We start from the raw sequence: 22006 nt of genomic DNA, 5'->3' as shown, positions 1-22006 counted from the left end.
AGAGCTGCCATTTATACAGATTTATTTGTATTATACAGATTTTAAGTGAAGATACACACCTGATACAGAATACAGATTTTCAATACACAATACAGATTTATACAGATTTTTGGAAATTTCAATTGACCATGTTAATGGCGGACTGCACCCGTTTTCATTAGGAATAGCCATTTCTTCAATTTATTGTCAACTGAACCATAACACTTTTTATATTAAAAAATCAATTGCTCTTGAAATGGAAAATGTACAGATTACTGCAAAGTACTCATTTTAAACGCCTTTTTAATGTTTGAATTTATAGAACACAACACCTAAAACTTTTAAATACGCATCAATTATCAAAATTATTTTTCTTCAAAGAATATAGAGAAATACAGATTTTTTATAGCGAGGATAAGGATTTTCAAAAAAATCATCTGGCAGCTCTGGCTAGAACAAATGTTCTGCTTGCGTACAAGCCACGCGACGTTTTCTCTCCATGTTGTTTTCTCTTTGCTATAGCGCGGACTTTGAACTTACAGGAGATACGAAGTGCCGATTTATTTGTCATGTTCTTGTTTTTTCAACTATTTGACCCGAAGATCGCCAAATTTGGTGGATGAGATGGTTAGATGCGAAAGACCAACGAGGAAACGAGAGGTGGATCGATTCCGAATACACTGTAACCTCCATTTACGAACCATACCATATTTACGGATTCGTAAATTGAAATATTTCGTAAAAAAGTGTTCGTTATTTGTGATTTAATTCGTAAAAAAAAAAGTTTTCTTCACATTCTTATTAAAAATCGTTGGTTGAACAATATTCTCGATAACCCTAATAATATGGGTATTAGACCTGCAACAATTTCTACAATTTTTTTTCAGAAAACTGCTAATTCAAACGGTAATTGGATGCACAAATTATATGCAAAACATATTGATTGGAGGTTCCCCGACAAAATTATTTAACTTTGAAGACCAACCGATTTTTTTGGAATTTCTTATTCTAAGCATGTGCGAGAAAGAAAGGCAACACATAACTTTATATGACAATATCTTTTTACTGCAAAATCGGATCAATTGGGTCATTAAGCTATATGTAGTTTTCCGTTCCATTCAATAAATTTTAGGTCCAATATACATAATATAACATTATTTAAAAAAAATTCGTTGTAATACGTAAAAACGATTTTTTTTTGCTTTTTAAAATAAATCTTATGTAAACTTGACAACCATACATAGGAAAACTGCGGTTGTTTACATCTGGCCTATCAGGACAACACCCAAAATGAAAAAAAAAACTATATGCAATGGATGGTGTTTATGTCAAATAAAAATAACCCTCCGGGAAAACCGAGAAAACATGCCCTAATTTTTTCTGACAGGGCATCATTTGTCGTGAAATTCGATATGTCAAATCCCTCCTATAGTGTCAAATCCAGACTGTCAACATATTTCTTTATTTTAAATTTGAATATTATTTTCACGTTTCCTGAGTTGGAAAAAAACATTGTTGCAATCACGAAAATCGGCTTAATCGATGTAAGTAATAAAAAACGACATTTTTGCCTTTCTCGATAGAAAGGTATTGCAATTGCTCTGAAAACCGACGTTTTAACGGAGGCCCGGAGGGCCGAGTGACATATACCATTCGATTCAGTTCGTCGAGTTTGGCAAATGTCTGTGTGTGTATGTATGTGTGTATGTATGTATGTGTGTGTGTATGTGACCAAAAATGTCACTCATTTTTCTCAGAGATGGCTGAACCGATTTTGACAAACTTAGTCTCAAATGAAAGGTGCAACGTTCCCTACTATTGAATTTCTAATGGATCCGACTTTCGGTTCCGGAATTACAGGGTGATAAGTACGATCACGCAGAAAATGTCGATTTTAATAAATTCTGCAATGAATGTATAAAGGTGAAATTTTTTCCAAAATATGACCACAACTGCTTCGATTTGTAGTATTAGGTCACTATCATCCATTCAAAGTCTATTTGGCCACATTGGCCACCATTCTCGGTTCCGGAAGCCCCGGCGGAAGTATCCAAATTCAGAATAACAGTCACATCGGTTTCTCGGAGATGGCTAAACCGATTCGACTAAACTTGGCCTCAAATGAAAGGTATTGCGTCCCCGTAAATGGCTATTTAATTTCATCCCGATCCGACTTCCGGTTCCGGAGTTACAGGTTGTGGCGTGCGATCACATAGCAAATTGTGATTCAAACCGATAATCCGATGAAAGCAAAAAAGGTAAAAATTTCGCTAAAATGTCTCTCAAACAACTTAAATTTGCTGTTCTAGGTCACCGACGGCCAACCAAACTTTCGTTGACTACATTGACCACCATAGACGGTTCCGGAAGTGCCCGGGAAAAGCGGCCATCTTTCAAAATTTACGAACTCACATCAGTTTCCCGGAAATGGTTGGGCCGATTTTCACAAACTTAGTCCCAAATGATAGCTATAATATCCCCATAGATGTCTATAAAATTTCGTACGGATCGCTTATATGGTTCCGGAAATATAGACTAAACCGTCCGGTCACATATGAAATTCCCATATAAGCCGGAACTCAAATTTTTTTTTCAAAGTGGGGACCAGAAATCGAATTAGTATTTTTGATGCCAAACAAAATTTGTTGATTTGTCCACATCGGTTTCTCGGAATTTTTTGAACCGATTTTGACAAACTTAATTTTAAATGAAAGGTCCATCAGCTGCTGTTGAATTTTGTGTGGATCCGAGTTCTGGTTCCAGAATTACAGGGTGATACGTACGATCACGCAGGAAATTTCGATTCTAACGAATTTTGCGATGAATGTAAAAAGGTGGAAATTTTTTTTCCAAAATGTACACAACTGTTGAATTTGTAGATCTAGGTCCCCAACAGTCATTCAAAGGTTCTTTGGCCACACTGGCCACCATCGACGGATCCTGAAGTATCCAAATTCAGAATAACGGTTATATTGGTTTCTCGAAAATGGCTAGACCGATTTGATCAACTTAGTCTCAAATGAAAGGTGTCGCGTCCCCGGAAACTGATATTAAATTCCATCTCCATCCGACTTCCGGCTCCGGAGTTACGGGTTGTGGAGTGCGATCACATAGAAAACTCCGATTCAAACCGATACCGCGATGAATGCAAAAAGGTGCTCTTATATATGTACTTGCCAAGTTTGATAAGAATGAAAGAGATTTCCATAATGTTATATTGTACGAACCAGCTATTATATCATAGTTTGGAGAAATGAGAAAGGCACAATTGCACCTCTAGGTGGATTAAAACAGGTTTTTTCTCATTTAATTACCCAATTGGCAGTCTTCGGCAATGTTGATCCTTACACCTAAAGCTATATATCTGCAGATTTTGGGATGTAGAAGACGATACTGGTATTTTTACTGGATTTATTGTTTCTATAGCCAATTTTTCATTTGTTTTCACATAAAAACCTGACAACTCTTGTGAGTGAACTAGAGTTTTCGGAAAAGTCAAAATTGTTGCCGGTCTAATGGGTATTTTTGGAACTGGCTTGACGTGTAGATAATAAAAATGGACAATTGGAACCTTTTTGAAATCCAAGATGGCGATTTCCGGTTGAGCAACCTTAACAATATGGGTATTTTTGGGATAGGCTTGACAAGTAGATGATGAAAATGAACCTTTTTGAAATCCAAGACCTACGCGTCAAAGCCGATCCAAAAATACCAATATTGTTAGGGTTATCATGAACCGGAAGTCACCCGGTTGAGCAATATTCATGATAACCCTAACAATATGGGTATTTTTGGATCGGGCTTGACGTGTAGGTGATAAAAATGGACAGTTGGACAATTTTTGAAATCAAAGATAGCGACTTCCGGTTGGGCAATATTCACGATAACCCTAGCAATATGGAAATTTAAACCGGAATTCCCCATCTTGGGTTTCAAAAGAGCCACAGATAACGATTTTCGTCATGTACTAGTCAACCCCGTGCCAAAAATACCCATATTGTTAAGGTACTAGAAAATTTATCCAAACCGGAAGTCGCCATCTTGGATTTCAAAATGGCTTCAGACATCGATTTCCGTCATTAACTCGTAAGAATATATAAAATTATATACTGTAAAGACCCGTTTTTATCATCCCCATGGTGAATTTTAGGCTGATAAAACGGGGACATTGAAAAAATCGGGACATATATTTTTCTTTCTTTTTAATAAACCTAGGCTCTTAAAACATTCTTCTTTAGTCACTAGATATAGCCTCATAACTCTTTCTAAATATTTAGTTTAAGTTTCCCTTAAGGGAGTGTGACAGTGCAAAAATTAAAAAAAAAATGAACTGTTATTTTTGCATTCGGATCTCTAAGATAATGCTCAAGAAAGGATTCACTTGAATTCAACTTGGTTAGTCTACTTCGCTAGAGCCCATCAAACTACTAACTATCAATTTTCATATGAGGGGGGGGGGGGGGTCAAAAAGCTGATAAAATCGGGTCTTCACTGTACAACTCAAACTTTTTTTACAAACTTGATTCTTAAAAAAGAGTTTGTTATTTCGAATTTAGTTCGTAAAGTTACGTAAATCGAATATTACTTAAAAAAGAGTTCGTAAATAAAGGTTTAAGTGTAGCTTCGTGATAGAATTTCCAGTTTCAAACCCCCAAAAACTCGTTTAATCTGAGGATTTATATTTTCCCTGTTCAACCATTTCAAGCTGATCAGTGGAGGTAGTCAGAGTGTGGTGTGTAGTTTCGTGACTTCGTTTGAGGTTTGTCTTGAGCATATGAGATTATTTTAATTTTGCAAAGTTGCAAAAGTATCGCTTTATTATAGGGTAAATATACTATTGGTCGCCCCCCCCCCCCCCCCCCTTAACTATCTGTGTGCAGAAAAACGGAAAATTTTAACAATGTTGAACTGCTACAACTAATATCAAATAATCCTGATAAAAAGTTATTTAAAACATTAAATTAACGAAAAAATAACAATGCTCTGCATCAAGATGTGTTTCACTTTTTGTCCCCCTTAATTTAATCTTCGCCACCCTCTTGCTCTATTGCAGGGCCGTCAAGAGCCACGCCGGGCCCCAATGGTGGTATTACTGACGGCCCTTCTTAACCTAATTATTTGAATCTTGATTAGAGGAATTGCATTCAATTGTTCAAATCAAACTATGTTGGATCTGTTACTGTTTCTGTTGATCAAAGTCTTATTATATTGGTACATAGTGCTTGTACAGAAATGAACGAAATCAAGGAACAAAAAGTGTGATTGTGGAACATTATAACAGCAATGATGGCTTTCCTACACGTCCAATCTTCAGCGAGGTTAAGCATTTGCTGATGTTGATAGGCAAAGTGCGACCATTAGGGTGCTAACCAAGTTGTCTAATGGAGAAATCAGAACACAGTTCGTAGATAAAAAAGAATCGTAGACACTACAACGAACGGGAAAACGTCGAATACAAGATTTCCATATATATCGAAGATAGTGCAATAGAAGTTCAACTACATGACGTGTTGAACATAATAAAGTACGTCTACTTGGAGATTTTTTTTTACTAAAAATAAAGCATTTGGCCGCTGATGCTCTCCAGACCCGTGCAAAGAAAATTCTCAAGGTAAGGGTTTTGATTTTTTTGGTTTATTTTAAAGAAAAGTTTAGAAACCCTCAAACTTTGAAAAAAATATTCCGAGGCCTGTCTACGCATCGACTCAGCTCAACAAATTGGGTAGATGTTTGATATCGAGAAGAAATCACCAACTGACACCACTGCCTGCTGGCTCGTGGTGGATTCGGATTGGTATGTAGTAGCTAAGCTTACCGTAGGTAGTCAACGTTGATGGTGTGAGTGCACATCGAAAGCAGCGGATATATAGCACAGTGAGTGAAAGCCAAAATTTGACTACAAGATGAAAATATTGTTAACAGATACCAGTACTGCCAATATACACTCGCATGTGAAAAAGTTGAGGGAAAAAAGCTCTCTCCCAACCGATCTAACTACCGCTCCAATCCAAAATTCTCAAAAATAATAAGATAGGAGCACTGTCCAAACGTAGTAATCTTATATAGTTGACCAACTGCCATTACTACAATACCACAATAGATCTAAATGTTGGTCGCAGTGGTCCGTCTCCAACAAAAAAAAATTACCATTACCGTGAAATATTGTTAGTGATATATTGGACAAAAATTGCCACTTTTCGGACCAGAAAAATCCGTTTTCACACAATCTAAATGTACATTTTTCGTAAGTGGTAATATTGAACGACACGTTGACACCCATCTCGATCATAATATATTTACTCAATAGTCATAGACTATAAGCAATTCTTCAACCCTGTCGAACCTGACATTCTCTCGTATGCAATACGAATCATCATTTCGTCGATGTAGTCAAGTAAGAAAGGCTTTGAACGATGTTTGATATTTTGTATTTCTGTTTTTGTTTCGTCTAGTTCTTAGTTTTTAGTTAGCTAAACAATAATTATGATTGAAACCGCTATAATTTTGATTATGGGGGTTTTAACCTTATGGTCATTCGCCTCTTTTCTGGTTAGAGAAATCTCTTTTGGAAAATTCTCTAACTCTATGTGCGGAGTTGGGAATCGAACCCCGCTCGAGATTCCGTGCGAAATTCTGTTCGAAATGTCGCGTAAAATTCCGCACGAAATTCCGTGCGAAATTCCATACGAAATTCCTTGTGAAATATCGCGCAATTTTCCTCGTGAAATGTCGCGCGAAATTCCGTTCAGAAGACCGTGTAAAATTCTGTGTGAAATTCTATGCAAAATTCCGTACGAAATTCGCGTGAAATTCCGCGCGAAAATCCGTGTGACATTCCGAGTAGAATGCTGAATTCCATGTTTAGCGGAATTCTCTAAAACTCAAACAATATGGGTATTTTCGTAAAGATCTTGACGAGTAGACGCCAAATGTCGACGCCCGCATTTAGGGGAACATGGGGAGACTTGACCAGGTTTTCATCTAAAACTGCATAAATCTCTAAAAAAGCCTTCAATAAAAAATAATGACACAAAACATACTGTATTTATTATTTCCATATTGTCGAGGCCTTAGGTAGCAGTAGAAAATATAAAACGGTTGCATTCGATAAATTTCGATTTTTTTAATGCATTTCATTGTAAGGATTAACTTTACTACTTGCATTGCGTGTTCACACGTCACGAAATCAGTTCTACTGTTGCTAACTTTGTTATTAATACTAAAATATAAAGACTTAAGTTTGAGGTGGGATTTTTTTATGGCGTGATTAACATTAACAGTAGATACCAAAGCATAATAAATATCAGGAATTATGCATCTTTCTTCAGCTAATTGCCATATGGTCAAGTCTCCCCATAACATCTTGGTCAAGTCTCCCCAACATTAGTTATTGCGTTCAATGTCATGCAAATTCTAGTAATAACTATTCCAATGTTCCAATTTATGTAGAATCATTTCACTGCTTCACAAGAATTAAGATGGTATATTAGTACATTAATAGTCATCAGTAGTCGAGTAGATATGTCCATACAAAGTTTGATAAAAAAATTACATCATTTAATGCAAATTTATTAATCACGTAATATTATCTGCAAGGAAAGGATTTTTCATTCCAAACTTTTAAAATTACCTTAAGGGACCGTATAAAAATATTTTTGAAAAAATTGTAAGAATCGAATAGAAGACGCCGTAGCCAAAAATAGAATATTGCGCTTGGTCAAGTCTCCCCATGTTCCCCTAATGCTGTTTTTTACGCAGTATGCATACATCTCCAGTGTAAAAAAACCTTAATGCTCGCGTCCGCTCGAGGGTAGAGTTATTGTGCACTGGTTAAAAGTCGACATACTCAGAATTCAAAATAAGAACTCCTAGTTAAAAATCGACTTATAATAATCTATAAAAGCCTAAATTAATGTTAAATTAATCCAATGCAAGAAAACTTCTACTCACACATAATGACAGTAAAGTTCCTCCTCTGGACAGACCATGCTGGAGCGGCCATTATCGTACATGGCCAGCACCAGACCTTCCAGCCCGTACCGCAATGTTGACAAATAGCTAAAAGCTTTCATCAGCTCCGACATGTGACTGAACAGGATAAGAAAACCGCAGAATACCAGCATGTAGCAGGTCGTGATAGCTCCGATGAATGTCCCGTTCTGCAATAATAACAAACGCATATAGAGATACAGCATTAACAAATCATGTTCGCTCGCCAGTGCCGGCCGAAACTCGCTTACGATTTGATTAAGGAATGTTCCGAGGAAGATACCATATCCATCGGCAACGATTGTGGTCAGTATCAGCACGGCGAGAAACATCAGAAACCGGTCGGACTCCAGCGGCTGCGAAGTCAACGTGAACACTATCGTGCTGTACACGACCGAGAAGAAGATCTGCAAATGGCGCTTGTGGTGACTTTTCGGTTGGACACAGTAAATATAATTAAATACACACCTGGATCGGAAGACTGGTTAGCATGGTCGCTATAAAGTACGTTCTAATTTTGTACCAATTGTTGAAGGATTCTTTTCGTAGAATCTTCATTTCGGACGGAACTGAAAAATAGATGGTATATTTATGGAGCACTTCATAAAATATAAGGACATTACATTTGAGTACCCCCGGCATCAAAGTCGTGTACCACAGATACAGAATGTGAACCAGGAAGGAGGCGACATTGGACACACTTTTCGTGCCGTTTATGCCGGCGTCACCGAACATCAGGCCAACCACTATGGCACACACCACGTGGAAGAATAGTTTCAGGTGGGTCACTGTCTGCGGGATAGAGAAAGAGGTAGAGAAAATCAAACCGCTTGTTGTGGTTGTAGGACACCCCGGCTAAAGATCCACTGTTTGAATAGTAGAGGGCAGGATTTTCATAATTTTCTATTTAATTTGTATAATCCAAATCATTGCCAAAACATTTCAATTTACCAATCGTAATATAAAAGATTCTCTCAGAATTAATAAACAATTCTTGGGATGGATTAAACTGAACTAAACGTACTAAAAATCAAATGACCTGTTTTTGTTGTATTACGCAAAACCAATCATTCTTATCCGTCATCTAGTATCACATCATTCCCGCATTGGCAAATAGATACGTACCCAATCGCGGTACAGTTGAACGTTGCACCGCCTCATCAGAATCAACAGTTTGGCGAATTCGTTTGGCTTCCGTAACCGTTGCTGGGGGAATTGCTTGCTATAGAAACCATCTCCGACGCTGCTGATCACGGTGCTGTTGTATACGGGCGCACCGTTGTGATTTTTATCGTATGCCAGGTAGAGCGGTGGGGTGGCCACGGCGATACACGGTTCCGGCTTCCGCCAGTGACAGTCGATGGCCGCTTTCGAGAGCGCGTTAATGAAATTGCCGTACTCTTTGTTCGCTACCTCTAGCACTATTCTCGCGCAAAACGATGAAGAACCATATTGAAAATAGATCATTTGATTATCACAGACGGAGCAAATTATTTTCGCAGTGGCAGTGCAATTTTGAAAAGATTGGTGCTGAAAATCTTCAGAAGGGCCCTTGGAACAAACTTCAAAAGGACACGGGCCAATAACAAGGTGATGGCATACTTACAGTAATCGGCCGCGTTGTGATACTGGGGACACTGAAGACCAACGGATCGTAGATATGGGACAGTGTTCAGTGCCGAGCCCTGGTAGACACAGTTCCCTTCGGCAAGCACGTACACATGGTCGAACATTTCATACACTGTGGCAGATGGCTGATGAATTGTACAAACAATTGTGCGACCTTCCCGAGCCAATCTCTGCAGCAATTTGATTGTGTACAATGAGGAAGAACTGTCCAAACCACTGCGGATTCAATTTAAAGCGCGACCGTGAAGGGTGCATATGTGTCAGTTCCGAATGCAGGCATGCACCAATCCCCGTCGTGACCCAGCCGTAACGCGTTGTGATTGTAGAACATGCAATGAAACCAGAAAATATGTATATTGATTTAATATCAGTTCAGAATAACTTTTTTGGCTCATTAAAATGTGGAACGTTTTTCGTGAGAAATCCCTAATAGAAATGATACATTTTTGATTAATTTTTTTCTATTCAGTAAGTTCATTTGACAAGAAACTAGGCAGTGTGGTGTCCGGCGAGCTAAATTTTTTTTGCACTAGTTCATTCAAGAATAGCACCACTGGAAACCTGCTCCCATGTCGAAAGAGGCGACTAACAACATGCTAAGCCTCCTAGGTATTGCTCCGTACCGAAGACTTAACCTGAACGGACCTTAAGGTTTTGCATCATAGCCTTTATCCATTCTGTATTGAGTGAATCACTGACATATAGGGTTTTAGGTTTCTTCTGGCGGTTGTACAATAGCAGTAAACGATGAAATCTAATTCTACACTAAGTATCAGCATATAATAATATACCAGCTCTTCCACGCCATAATAACTTTCAAAGTTTTGGTTTAAAAACCGTATTTAGAAAACAAACTTTCATGTAGGGAATTTTTGAATCGGCCTAAGATTAAGCTGTCGAATTTCACAACAAGTTTTTTGTGTGGCGAGCGAGCTGTAGATGTGTCAAAATAAGTCAGTTTTTTATTAAATCTGGAACCGTCTGTTGTGTTTACGTAATAGGATGAACCCCTTTCGATGCTATAAAATTATCATGTACGGTAGTAATAGAATAGGATCAGTAGATTTATTATAGCAAACGAGTAGTGATCAGCAATAAAGGCAGACTCGATCTCTTTTAGTTCATACCTCCAAGCTGATCACACGTGCTTTATTTAATCTACCGAAATTCCTCTATAATACACATCAGTGGCGACGAGGATAAAAGCAAAATTGGCAAATAAGTTAAGTATTAGTTACTTGGAAAACTGAGGTTAATCAAAATTTCAGTAGAGAGTACTTGAATTTTCATAGCGGCAATAAAATTGACCGTGTGTGAAGTGGGCAATAGAACTGACGCTTGTGTCCCCTGATCAATTGTTCACTGTTAAAGTATTAAACACAGTGAATAATTTGTTCAAGAGGTGTTGGATTCAGTTCGTTTCTTCGATAATTGATAAAGTAAATCTATTAAAATTATATTTGGATAAAAAAAAAAATACTAACACGTTTACTGAACACGTGTACGGTGAAGACAGTTTGATGCGCCATCTTTAAAGATCCTTTGTGAGGCTGAAACAGTATCTGCGTCGTTATCATACAAGGCCAGCAATATAGAAGTGATCATTAATCCCCGTAATTAGTGCAACAGAAAATGAACTGTGCATCGAATAGTGAGTAATAGCACCATGTGTCCGTGAGCAAACTTAAGATCTATTGTGTGTATAACATTTGGACTGACAGTAATCTATATTCATGCGAAGTAAATTTAGTGAGTCAAAACGAAATAAGAACCGTGTGAAGAAGGTCAGTACCAGCCATTTGGGCGAGGTGTGGAATATAAAGCTATCGACGAGAGCGTCATATGCGAATTCTGGAGGAATCAACAACATCGTAAACCAAAGGTCACGTAAGTCGTTCTACTCAAACACTTATTTCCTATTTTTTAGTTTCTATTGTTTCCGTGTATCTACATCGCTATGTCTTCTTTAATTGGTACGGTCGACCATTTTGTTAGAGGGTCCAGTTTCGCCCAATATATGGAGCGCATGGACATTCTCTATCAATTGAACAACGTGGCAGACAATATGAAGAAAAGCCTTTTTATAACAATGAGTGGCCCGATAATTTTTGAGGAAGTGAAATTAATTTATCCGGGGCAAGATGTGATGGCTATTGATTACAACGATATGATCGAGAAGCTAAAAAGTCGGTTTGATAAAATTGAGCCTAATATGATGCACAGACATAGGCTACATCTGAGAAGGCAGGGAATTGACGAACCAGCAGAAAATTATGTGCTAGGTATTAAACTTATTGCAGCTCAATGTGGTTTTGGGGCACATAAGGATGAGGCCATAAAGGACGCTATTATATTTGGTTTGAGAGATCAGGAATTGAAACAAAAATTACTTATGAAAGATGATATTACATTAGATGAAGTAGAACAAATTGTTATTAGGACTGAGTTAGCTAAACTACGGGTTAAGGCACTTAACGGGCAAGAAGACGGTGCTCGGAGTATAAACTCAGTGAAATATCGTTTGGGTCAGGCTTATAGTGAACATGATGTGAGTTCAGGTCGTAATGGTAGGCCACAAACACGCAGGTATGGGCGTAGGTTTCGTAGTAGTAGTTGGGATAGCAATCGTAGCCGTTCCCCAAGACGAGAACAAGCAGTTAGTAACCAGTATCGTTATCAAAACCGCTTTGACAATAGGAATTATCCTACATCGTACCAACAACGTCGTAAATCAGAAAATGATGATATTCATGCAAACGTGATCTGTAATTTTTGTAAAAAGCGGGGCCATGTTAAACGTAACTGCTTTAAGCTAAAAAACAAACGAGCCGTTCATTTCGTTGAGGAGAAAGACTCAGATAAGGAAGAGAGCTATGATTTTAAAAGATTAAATATTCGTGATTCGGAGGATTCAGACAATGACTATCCTTGTATGATGATTAAATCGCGAGCAAAAGGTGGAGGACCTTGCATCGTAAATGCTTTGATAGAGAACAGGAACCTCAGAATGGAAATTGACTGTGGGGCAGCCGTTTCCGTGATAAGTTTGCCAACCCACAGAAAGTTTTTCGAGAATGTGAAAGTTTTGAAGTGTTCTAGTCGGTTAGTCGTAGTCAATGGTCAACAGTTGAACATATATGGTAGAATTCAGGTTACAGCCAGCGTTAACAGCATTGTAAAACAAGTTCCCTTGATTATTCTGGATTGCTCAATCGATTTTGTACCACTTTTGGGTAGAAATTGGTTAGAAGTGTTTTTTCCGTATTGGAGAAACGCTTTTGCTAACGCTATGGTCATCAACTCACTACAACCAGAGAACATCAATACATATAATACGGGTAACTTTGAAAGCTTTATTAAGGCAAGATTTCCAAATAGTTTTGATGGTGATTTTTCCAAACCAATTGTAGGTCACGAAGCAGATTTGATACTCAGAGATGATCAGCCAATCTTTAAAAAGGCGTACGAAGTGCCATTTAAACTAAGGGAAAGGGTGTTGGAGCACTTGAATGCCCTTGAAAAACAGAATGTGATTACGCCTATTCAGGTTAGCGAGTGGGCCTCTCCCGTAGTCATAGTTTTGAAAAAGGACGACGATATACGTATGGTTATCGACTGCAAGGTATCTATTAATAAAGTTTTAATACCTAATACCTATCCCCTTCCACTGGTACAAGATATATTTGCCTCTTTATCTGGATGTAGGTGGTTTTGTTGCCTTGACTTGGCGGGGGCGTACACTCAGTTACAACTTTCAAAAAGGGCTAGAAAATTCATGGTGATAAACACAATAAAGGGGCTATATATTTACAATCGTTTACCACAAGGAGCCTCTTCGAGTGCCTCTTTGTTTCAGAAAGTAATGGATCATATTTTATCAGGCTTAAAGTACGTTCGATGTTACCTCGATGATGTTCTTATAGCAGGGCGCACGAAGGAAGAATGCTACAAAAATTTAATGTTGGTGATGGAAAGGCTTCAAACAGCTAATATAAAAATAAATTTAAAGAAGTGTAAGTTCTTTGTGAATTCTCTTCCTTACCTAGGACATTTAATAACGGAAAATGGGTTGCTACCCTCACCGGAAAAATTGCTAACCATTAAAGAAGCGAAAGTTCCTAAAGGTGTATCGGAGCTAAAAGCCTTTCTCGGTTTAGTCAATTATTACGGAAAATTTATTCCAAGGTTATCAGCTAAATTAAGACCTTTATACCAATTACTAAAAAAAGATAACAAATTTGTGTGGGACGAGGAAAGTCAGTTAGCGTTTCAGGGATGTAAAAATGCACTGCTTTCAGCAGAAATTTTAGAATTTTATGATCCTAGCAAACCAGTTGTAGTGATTTCCGATGCATGTACTTATGGGTTAGGGGGAGTAATTGCCCATATAGTTGATGGACAAGAGAAACCGATAAGTTTCACGTCCTTTTCTCTGAATGATGCACAAAAAAAATACCCCATTTTGCGCCTAGAAGCACTTGCATTAGTATGTACAGTAAAAAAATTTCATAAGTTTTTATTTGGTCAAAAATTTACAATATTCACGGATCATAAACCATTGCTGGAAATTTTCGGAAAAGAGGGAAAAAATGAACTCTGTGTGACTAGACTTCAGAGATATGTAATGGATATGGCAATATATGACTACGAAATCTTGTATCGACCTTCGACACAGATGGGCAATGCGGACTTTTGTTCCAGGTTCCCTTTGGACGTAGAGGTTCCAAAGTGCTTGGATAAGGGAAGCATAAAAAGTATAAATTTTTTTGATGATTTTCCGCTTGATCATTCATTAGTAGCAAAAGAAACAAAAACAGACAATTTTTTGTCTAAAATCGCACTTTATTGTAGCAATGGTTGGCCTCAAAGGATAGAGAAAGTTTGGCAAAAGGCTTACTCTTTGAGGTTTGATCTGGAGCTGGTTGAAGGGTGTCTATTATATCAGGACAGAGTGTTTATACCTTCAACGCTACACGAGGCAATTCTTAAGTTACTTCACTCAAACCATATTGGTGTCGTCAAAATGAAACAAACGGCAAGGCGTTGTTTATTTTGGCTAGGGATCAATGAGGATATAGAGTGGTATGTCAAACAATGTAAGATATGTTTACAAATGTCCGCCATACCTAAATCAACCTGTAATACATCATGGATTCCAACAAGTCGACCTTTTAGTCGCATCCATGCCGATTTTTTTCATTTTGATCACAGAACCTTTTTACTGGTAGTGGACAGTTATAGTAAATGGTTGGAAATAGAATTAATGAACACTGGAACGGATGCCTCTAAGGTCATCCGTAAGTTTACGGCGATGTTCGCTAGATTTGGACTACCAGATGTACTAGTTACTGACGGAGGCCCCCCTTTCCAGGCCTATCAGTTCATATCCTTTATGGAAAGGCAAGGCATAAAGGTTTTAAAAAGTCCTCCGTACAATCCAAGTAGTAATGGTCAGGCGGAAAGAATGGTGAGAGTAGCTAAAGATGTTTTTAAGAAATTCCTATTGGATCCTTCGACTAAGGCCCTCGATATTGAGGACCGTATTGTATATTTTTTATCTAACTATCGTAATTCTGTTTCTAAAGCGGATGGAAAGTTTCCATCCGAAAATATTTTTTGTTTTAAACCAAAGACTTTGACGGATCTTTTACATCCAAAAAAGAGTTACAAGGAACATTTAATTACCCATTCTGCCAAGGAAATGGCCGAAAGCGTGGAAAATGCACACGGTACGCCCTCCCAAGATCCATTTCTCGCGTTAAACCTAGGAGATAAAATTTATTATAGGAACTATGATAAAAATACGATTGAGAAGTGGATTGTTGCCCAATATGTGGCTAGAGTTTCTACTAATGTTTATCGAATTTCCATCGGTAGGAACACCCTAAATGCACATCGCTCACAACTGAAGATCATGGAGATGAGACCAACAAGTTCACGAATGAAGATACCAATGCAGCGTGTTAAGAGAGCGAGGGAGGAAACGAGTGACTCCGAACCGGAAGACATTGGTATGCCGGATGTACCTGTGCTACCGGACCAAACAGAAGGAGATCGAAGACGTTTCAAGCAGTTGAAGCGGAGTCCGATTGTTACGCGAAGTAAAACGCGTTCGAAGTTAAGCGCAGACTAAAACCATCAGATGATTGGGGGAAAAAAAAAAAAAAAAGACTACACTAGTTAAGGAGCTCAACAGAACAGGTGTTACAGTTATTTACGTTCTGAGATAAATGGGAATCAGTGAATTCGTTTTTAATGTTAAGGCATGGATATATTGCAGCAAGTTTTTTTTTGCGTTCTGAATGGAAGGAAAATATTTGAATTAAATTTTATGTGATTTGTCTTACATATTAAGTAAACATAAAACTAAAGATCAATAGGCATGTACATAATTTACATTCTCAATTAAAGGGAAGAGAACTGTTGTGTTTACGTAATAGGATGAACCCCTTTCGATGCTATAAAATTATCATGTACGGTAGTAATAGAATAGGATCAGTAGATTTATTATAGCAAACGAGTAGTGATCAGCAATAAAGGCAGACTCGATCTCTTTTAGTTCATACCTCCAAGCTGATCACACGTGCTTTATTTAATCTACCGAAATTCCTCTATAATACACATCACCGTCTACCGACAAATATACATTGACGAATACCTCCAAAAGTGACTTCTTGGGGTCTCATGTAGGTCTGACACTAGCTTCATATTGCTCTTGCTTTCCTAAGCAGTGGTAAACATTTCAACACTCCAGAACTTCACTCAGCCAGAAAATGAAGAACCATCATAAGCAAAAACTCCACAATTATCCAGTGCAGTACTCTGCGTCACTCTTTCGAGTTTGAACCGCTCATATGGTAGTCGGTCTTTGCCAGTATTGCTCTTCTCCCATCCATTTATCTTCTGGGATCAGGAGCCCTTGTCGTTGTGTTGATTATATATCGTCGCTGTTGTGCTATCTTATGACAAGCGCCATTTAGCACATTTCGAGAAAAACGATTTTTAAAGTTTGAGATTGAATATCTTGAAACTTATAAAAGGTATAAACAATCCAAAGAAGACAATTGATGCTTCTATCTATTCTGCATTAATCTCTCAAATATTACGAAAATCAGTTGACTATGTTGCGAGTTTTTACTATGAATGTAAACAAAAGTCGCACTCACACGTGTCATAGGCGTGTATTGATGACAAAATTTGTATGACCTGTCATAATCGTGCATGGAAAATTTTCCCTAGAAAAAAATCATCAATTTTTAACTTTTCTTCATATCTTTGCGTTCATTTGGTCTATAAACAATCGGTGAAATGCATTTTGAAGGAAATGAGTCAGGGAATCTAGAAAAGATTGTTATTTTTGATAGCAGTGTTGCCAAATATGCTTTATTTCCAGTTTAAAACTAAAACTGTGTTTTTATCACAACTCGTGTAATTTCCTTTTGAAAATGTTTATGTCATTGCGTTCCTCAGACATTTTTACACATAAAAACATCTAAAACTTCAATATAACTTGAGCAAATCCCTAGATACAGTGATTTGAAGCAAAAAACTCACAATTTCTAATCACGTTTCTCGCTATATCTCAGTAACCAAGTAGAATTTCAAAATTCTGAAAACGCCACTTTGTAGAGAATTTTCAAACAAGTAATGTGGCATATCTAACTCAGTTTACCCCAAAATGGCGTTTGTCATAAGATAGCACAACAGCGACGATATGTTACGCATAATAAACATGTCGTTTCCAATTTGGCACTTAACTCAATTATGGAAACGTGTCTGATAGGGGGAGTGGAGATGCCATCTTGTCATTAACATTTCGCAATGAATTTTTCACATTCATTTGGGATATCTTTTATACTGTTTGTACGCTTGCTTTGTACTGCAAACTTTGGAAAGGTTCATTGAAATGTTAATAAGAAGCAATACTCCCGATGGTCGGCTGTTCGGAGTTCAAATTGCTCGTTTCGAATGCTCGGAAATTAATTGCAAGCGATTTTCGTACATAGTACTAAGATCATATTGACTATAGACGAATAGATACCTCTATAATATTCCATGTGGCTTTGTTCCTTTATGTAATGCCCCGCGAAAGAATATTCTAAAATTTTTAAAATGCCTATTCGAACGGCATTCATATTTCTACTGGAGATCGAACACCTAAAAACTTTGATTTGAAATGAATGGACAAAGCGTACGAGTATTTAGCTTAATCACAATATCTACCAAGATATATTCTGATTCATTTCCCTACCTACTAACACCAATCCTCTCCTGCGACACATGTGGATGATGCAAAGAATTCCTCGGTCATAATAGTCACAAGTGTTGAACTAACATTCCTTCTCATCCCAAAATTGACCTGTATAGGCGTGGCCATCGACGTTATTGATCATACATGATCTTAGTCTCTTGAGGTTGAGGCACGTTGAGTATGATGTACTACTCCCAAGTATCATGGAGCCCAAACTACAATAACGGCGTTCAGAGAATAGAGATCGTTCAGCGTTGCTTTTTACGTTTTGCGCTTCGTAGATTACCGTGTAGAGATCCTGACCGACTATCTAGCTATGAAAACCGGTATCAGCTGATTCAACTGGAGCCCTAGAATGCTAGAAGGAATATCGAAAGAGCATTGTTCATCGCTGACAAACTGCAAAGTCCCAGCTATTTTAGAACAAATCAACATGAACGTCGCACCTCGAGCATTGTGCAACAACATTATGTTCCGATTACTATTCCGACGTACTAATTACACTAGTTTACAAAATAAAAATAAAAATCCTACCTTCAATATTCTAACACCATTTCTGATGTCAAATTTCGTGCTGAATCCGAAAATGAGGTCCAAAAAATTTACAGTAGAACAGTTTTCGAGTTACAATAAAAAAATAAAAAGTGCGTTCAGTAAAATCCAAATTACTTCGGTTGTAGTGCATCGATATGAAATATTATAATGTTGAATTAAATTAAATTAAATTAAATGCACTTTCGATCGTTAGAACATTTTGTTTTAATGCGACTACTGGTTCTGACTTTATTTACGAATCCATTAAACTTTTTCCTAATTTTTCGTGATTTTTTGAAGAAAAATGAGCGTTTGGTCAATATTTTGGGCAAGATAATGCAATCCAAAATTTTTTATTTTTATGGGAAGTTAAAGCCTGCTAATATCTAATGAAAATAAGTACTTATTGGTTTAAAATCGGATGTAAATTGCGAAAGTTGTTCAATTTTTTGAAAAATGGAGATTTTTGTGTTTCTTTGGGTCAACTTATTGAACCGTCTCGTTTCCAATTTTTTTAGGGTTTGTTTCATAATATATGAGGGAGTCTCTGTCAGAATTCAGTTGAACAAGTAAATGGAAGAATTTTGAAAGATTTTAAAGTGGGGTAATATTCGAACTCGTTTATCCAAATGTTTCAAGACTTCTGATAACAATAATTTCAGGCTAAATAAAATTATAAGTCATCGAATGATTGGTATGCAATACTGCTTGTACTCTTTACAAGTGCATTACATAAAATAACACTCTTATGATACAAATTTCGTTGTAAACTAAATCCTCGCATGTCATAAAATTCGATTTTTGAACCGCTAACTGCTCAACTGGGTTTTGTACAATGTTGATACAAACTATACGAATCCGTAAATATATGTGATACCTACTACATACGTCAAGTATTATAAAATTAATAATATGTTAAACTTTTAATTTATTTTCCTTCAAAGAACAACTAGAAATTCCTGTTTTAAATTATGTAGGACATCGAACAAGACTTATTTTAGGTTTAAAATCTCAAAATCTGATCTTCAGAATGATTTGAAGAGCGTTGAATATTTTTTAATTGCACTTAGATGTTTTACGCAATATATTGCAGTATATTGAAGTTTTGTGAACCAGTACAGTAAAATCGATACATCGTGGAAGCCAGTGTGAATCCAATATAATATCAAATTATAAACTTTAAGACGTTTTAATAACGTAAAATAAATTGTTAGTAGAACAAAACGTGAAGAAATCGGTGAATAAATCATCATTCGTGAAACGTGTCCGAAATTTAACATTTTGCACCGTCATAAGCTTCCGATGTCTGTATCAAGGCGTTGTGGAGCGTGAGGTTAACAATATTTTGAGGATATACGATTCTGTATGACACATGTAAATATTATGCGTATTTTTAATGCCAAATTTTTGATGACATTACTCCACTGAGCTTGTAATTATTGTCAGAAGTCTTGAATCATTTGGATAAACGAGTTCGAATATTACCCTACATTAAATTCTCTCAAAATTCTTCAAGTTTCTTGTTTAACAGAATTCTGACCAGAGATGCCAGATTTGAAGATTAGTCTTCATTTTGAAGACATTTGAAATGTTGTGAAGACGTGTTTTTCATTTTGAAGACAAATTTGTTCGGATGTCTGACTGATTTCTGGCAGAATTCTGGCTCAAAATCAATAACCGATTCAGAATCTTGGCCGTTGAAGGCAAATGAAGACATTTTTTTTATGAAATGTGAAAACATTTGAAAAATTTACCTGGTATCCCTGGAGCGATCTGTCGCAGTTTGACAGTAGTGATCGCTTCATTTCAAAACAATCGTTATTTTGTATGGGACACTTTTCAAATGCCTCTGTCATATCGGTTCGTCGGTGGTAAATTTCAACAACAAAATGAAATAACTTTCACAATCGAGCCGCGACCAAAAATCTAATTAATAATTACGGCTTGGCATATCCGAACGTTTTGAGGTGTTAGTCCCCACCCTCTAATGGAAAAGGCTGCACACGGCTGTCAAGGTTTTGAGACGTAAATTTACATGATTTTTTCTAGGTTTGAAAGGGAGCTAGATTTGAATAAGTTTATTATAGCGTTTTCGTTTTTTCCTGGTGCTACACCGGTGTAGTGCAAAAAAGAGATGGACTGATTACACCGGTGTAGTGCACTGTCAAAAACGAGAATGTCATTAGATTTAGTTGTCAAAGCCATATACAAGATGTTCAAACGAGTAGTCGATAAGTCGGAATGTTTAACCTCTTGCTGTCTCGTCCCTTTCTACACTAACTACTTTTAGTTTGGCTACAGAAACTATACTAGAAGCCAGTTTTTGGTTTTTCTAGATAGCAGCTATAAAATATCAAGAGCACTCATTAAGACTATTGCATCATGTCAGGCGTTTCTATACTCTATAGCTTCTCGAACCGTTCGTTTGCCATAATCGGCAGAGCTGCAAGCTATAATATGTTCGATTCGTTACGAACAGCACTATACGACGAACGGCTATCCTTGGATTCGAATGGCGTAAAGGCACGTGCGAGAACGCTTTCAATACACAAATAGTCAGTGCACGAGACTGCTTTACGACTGATTATATCGTTTCCCAGCATACTAGCAGCGCATCTACTTACTGGGAAGGGTATTTCCCGTCTCGCGCTAATTTCCCACAGTCAATTGATTGGTTGGCCGTAAAAATATATCCACTTTGCAGAGTGATTGAAATGCTCACTCGTGTTTTTTACCTTCAACGATTAGAGTAGAATATAAGCTAGAAAAATACACTCACGTTGTAGGCTCATCCAGGAAGAGAACCGGCGGATTATCGATAAGCTCCAAGGCGATTGATAGGCGCTTCTTCTGTCCACCGGAGAGATTTCCACAGCGCGTCTGTTTGGTAAACTTGAGATGCAAAGTGTCGAGAATGTTGTCAATCTGCGAAAGGAGAAAACATAAAAGTTTGCATCAGATTGGTCGGTTTGCCTCGGACAGATCCGGACTCTGGTGAACTGGAATATAGTCGCAGCACTCGTCATCCATCTCTGTCCGTAGCGGAAGCAACAGAAGGAACGATAGACTCACCAATCGCAGTTTGTCGTCTTGTTTCAAGCTTCCTGATGATATTTTCAAATCACAGGCCATCGTCATTATCTCGTGGACAGTGAAGAAGGGATGGAGATTATCTTCCTGCAGGATATAGCTGCACAATTTATTGCCTCCGACGGTGTTGCCGATGTTGAGTGACCCTTTGACGCCAGTTTTTCTGATGGTGTAACGATGGATGGCATCGGAGCGACAGGATCAAGGCACAAGGAATGAAATTGAAAATTCGATTTAGGCTTACACATGTACGTCATTTACTCTGGGCAAAGTGGTAGGGAAATTGCGGAGGCCTTCTGCACTTCAGGCGCACAAATCGTCTTACGTGTATCCGGTGAGAATATTCAATAACGAAGATTTACCGGCCCCGGAAGGGCCCATTATCGCCGTCAGCTCTCCGGAGTTGAACTTCCCCGTAACGCCTTTCAGGACGGATTTTTTGTCTGGAATTAAAGCGGAGAAAATTGGATCGAATTATTAAGCGGATCAGGAATCTCAGTTTACAGAGATTGGTACAATGTCGTAACGAATGGA

At 37.6% G+C, this 22006-nt stretch overlaps 1 protein-coding gene across 3 annotated transcripts in view; it reads right to left on the bottom strand.

Moving 5' to 3' along the window:
• LOC131682035 (ATP-binding cassette sub-family G member 1) overlaps window positions 1-22006 on the bottom strand; it is a 163758-nt gene that overhangs the window by 657 nt on the left and 141095 nt on the right. For all 3 annotated transcript variants that reach the window (XM_058963202.1, XM_058963203.1, XM_058963205.1), the window contains exons 3-11: window positions 21798-21915; window positions 21455-21635; window positions 21162-21307; window positions 9575-9813; window positions 9094-9389; window positions 8592-8760; window positions 8437-8537; window positions 8220-8375; window positions 7930-8138 (exon numbers count right to left, since the gene is read on the bottom strand). In XM_058963202.1, the coding sequence (XP_058819185.1) occupies window positions 7930-8138; window positions 8220-8375; window positions 8437-8537; window positions 8592-8760; window positions 9094-9389; window positions 9575-9813; window positions 21162-21307; window positions 21455-21635; window positions 21798-21915 (1615 nt within the window). The remainder of the gene's footprint in view (window positions 1-7929; window positions 8139-8219; window positions 8376-8436; window positions 8538-8591; window positions 8761-9093; window positions 9390-9574; window positions 9814-21161; window positions 21308-21454; window positions 21636-21797; window positions 21916-22006) is intronic.

Source organism: Topomyia yanbarensis, chromosome 2 (assembly GCF_030247195.1).
Source record: "Topomyia yanbarensis strain Yona2022 chromosome 2, ASM3024719v1, whole genome shotgun sequence".
In the NCBI taxonomy this organism is placed as follows: Eukaryota; Metazoa; Arthropoda; class Insecta; order Diptera; family Culicidae; genus Topomyia; species Topomyia yanbarensis.
Note: the sequence above shows the minus strand (reverse complement) of the source record. Positions and strands in the feature narration are given on the sequence as shown.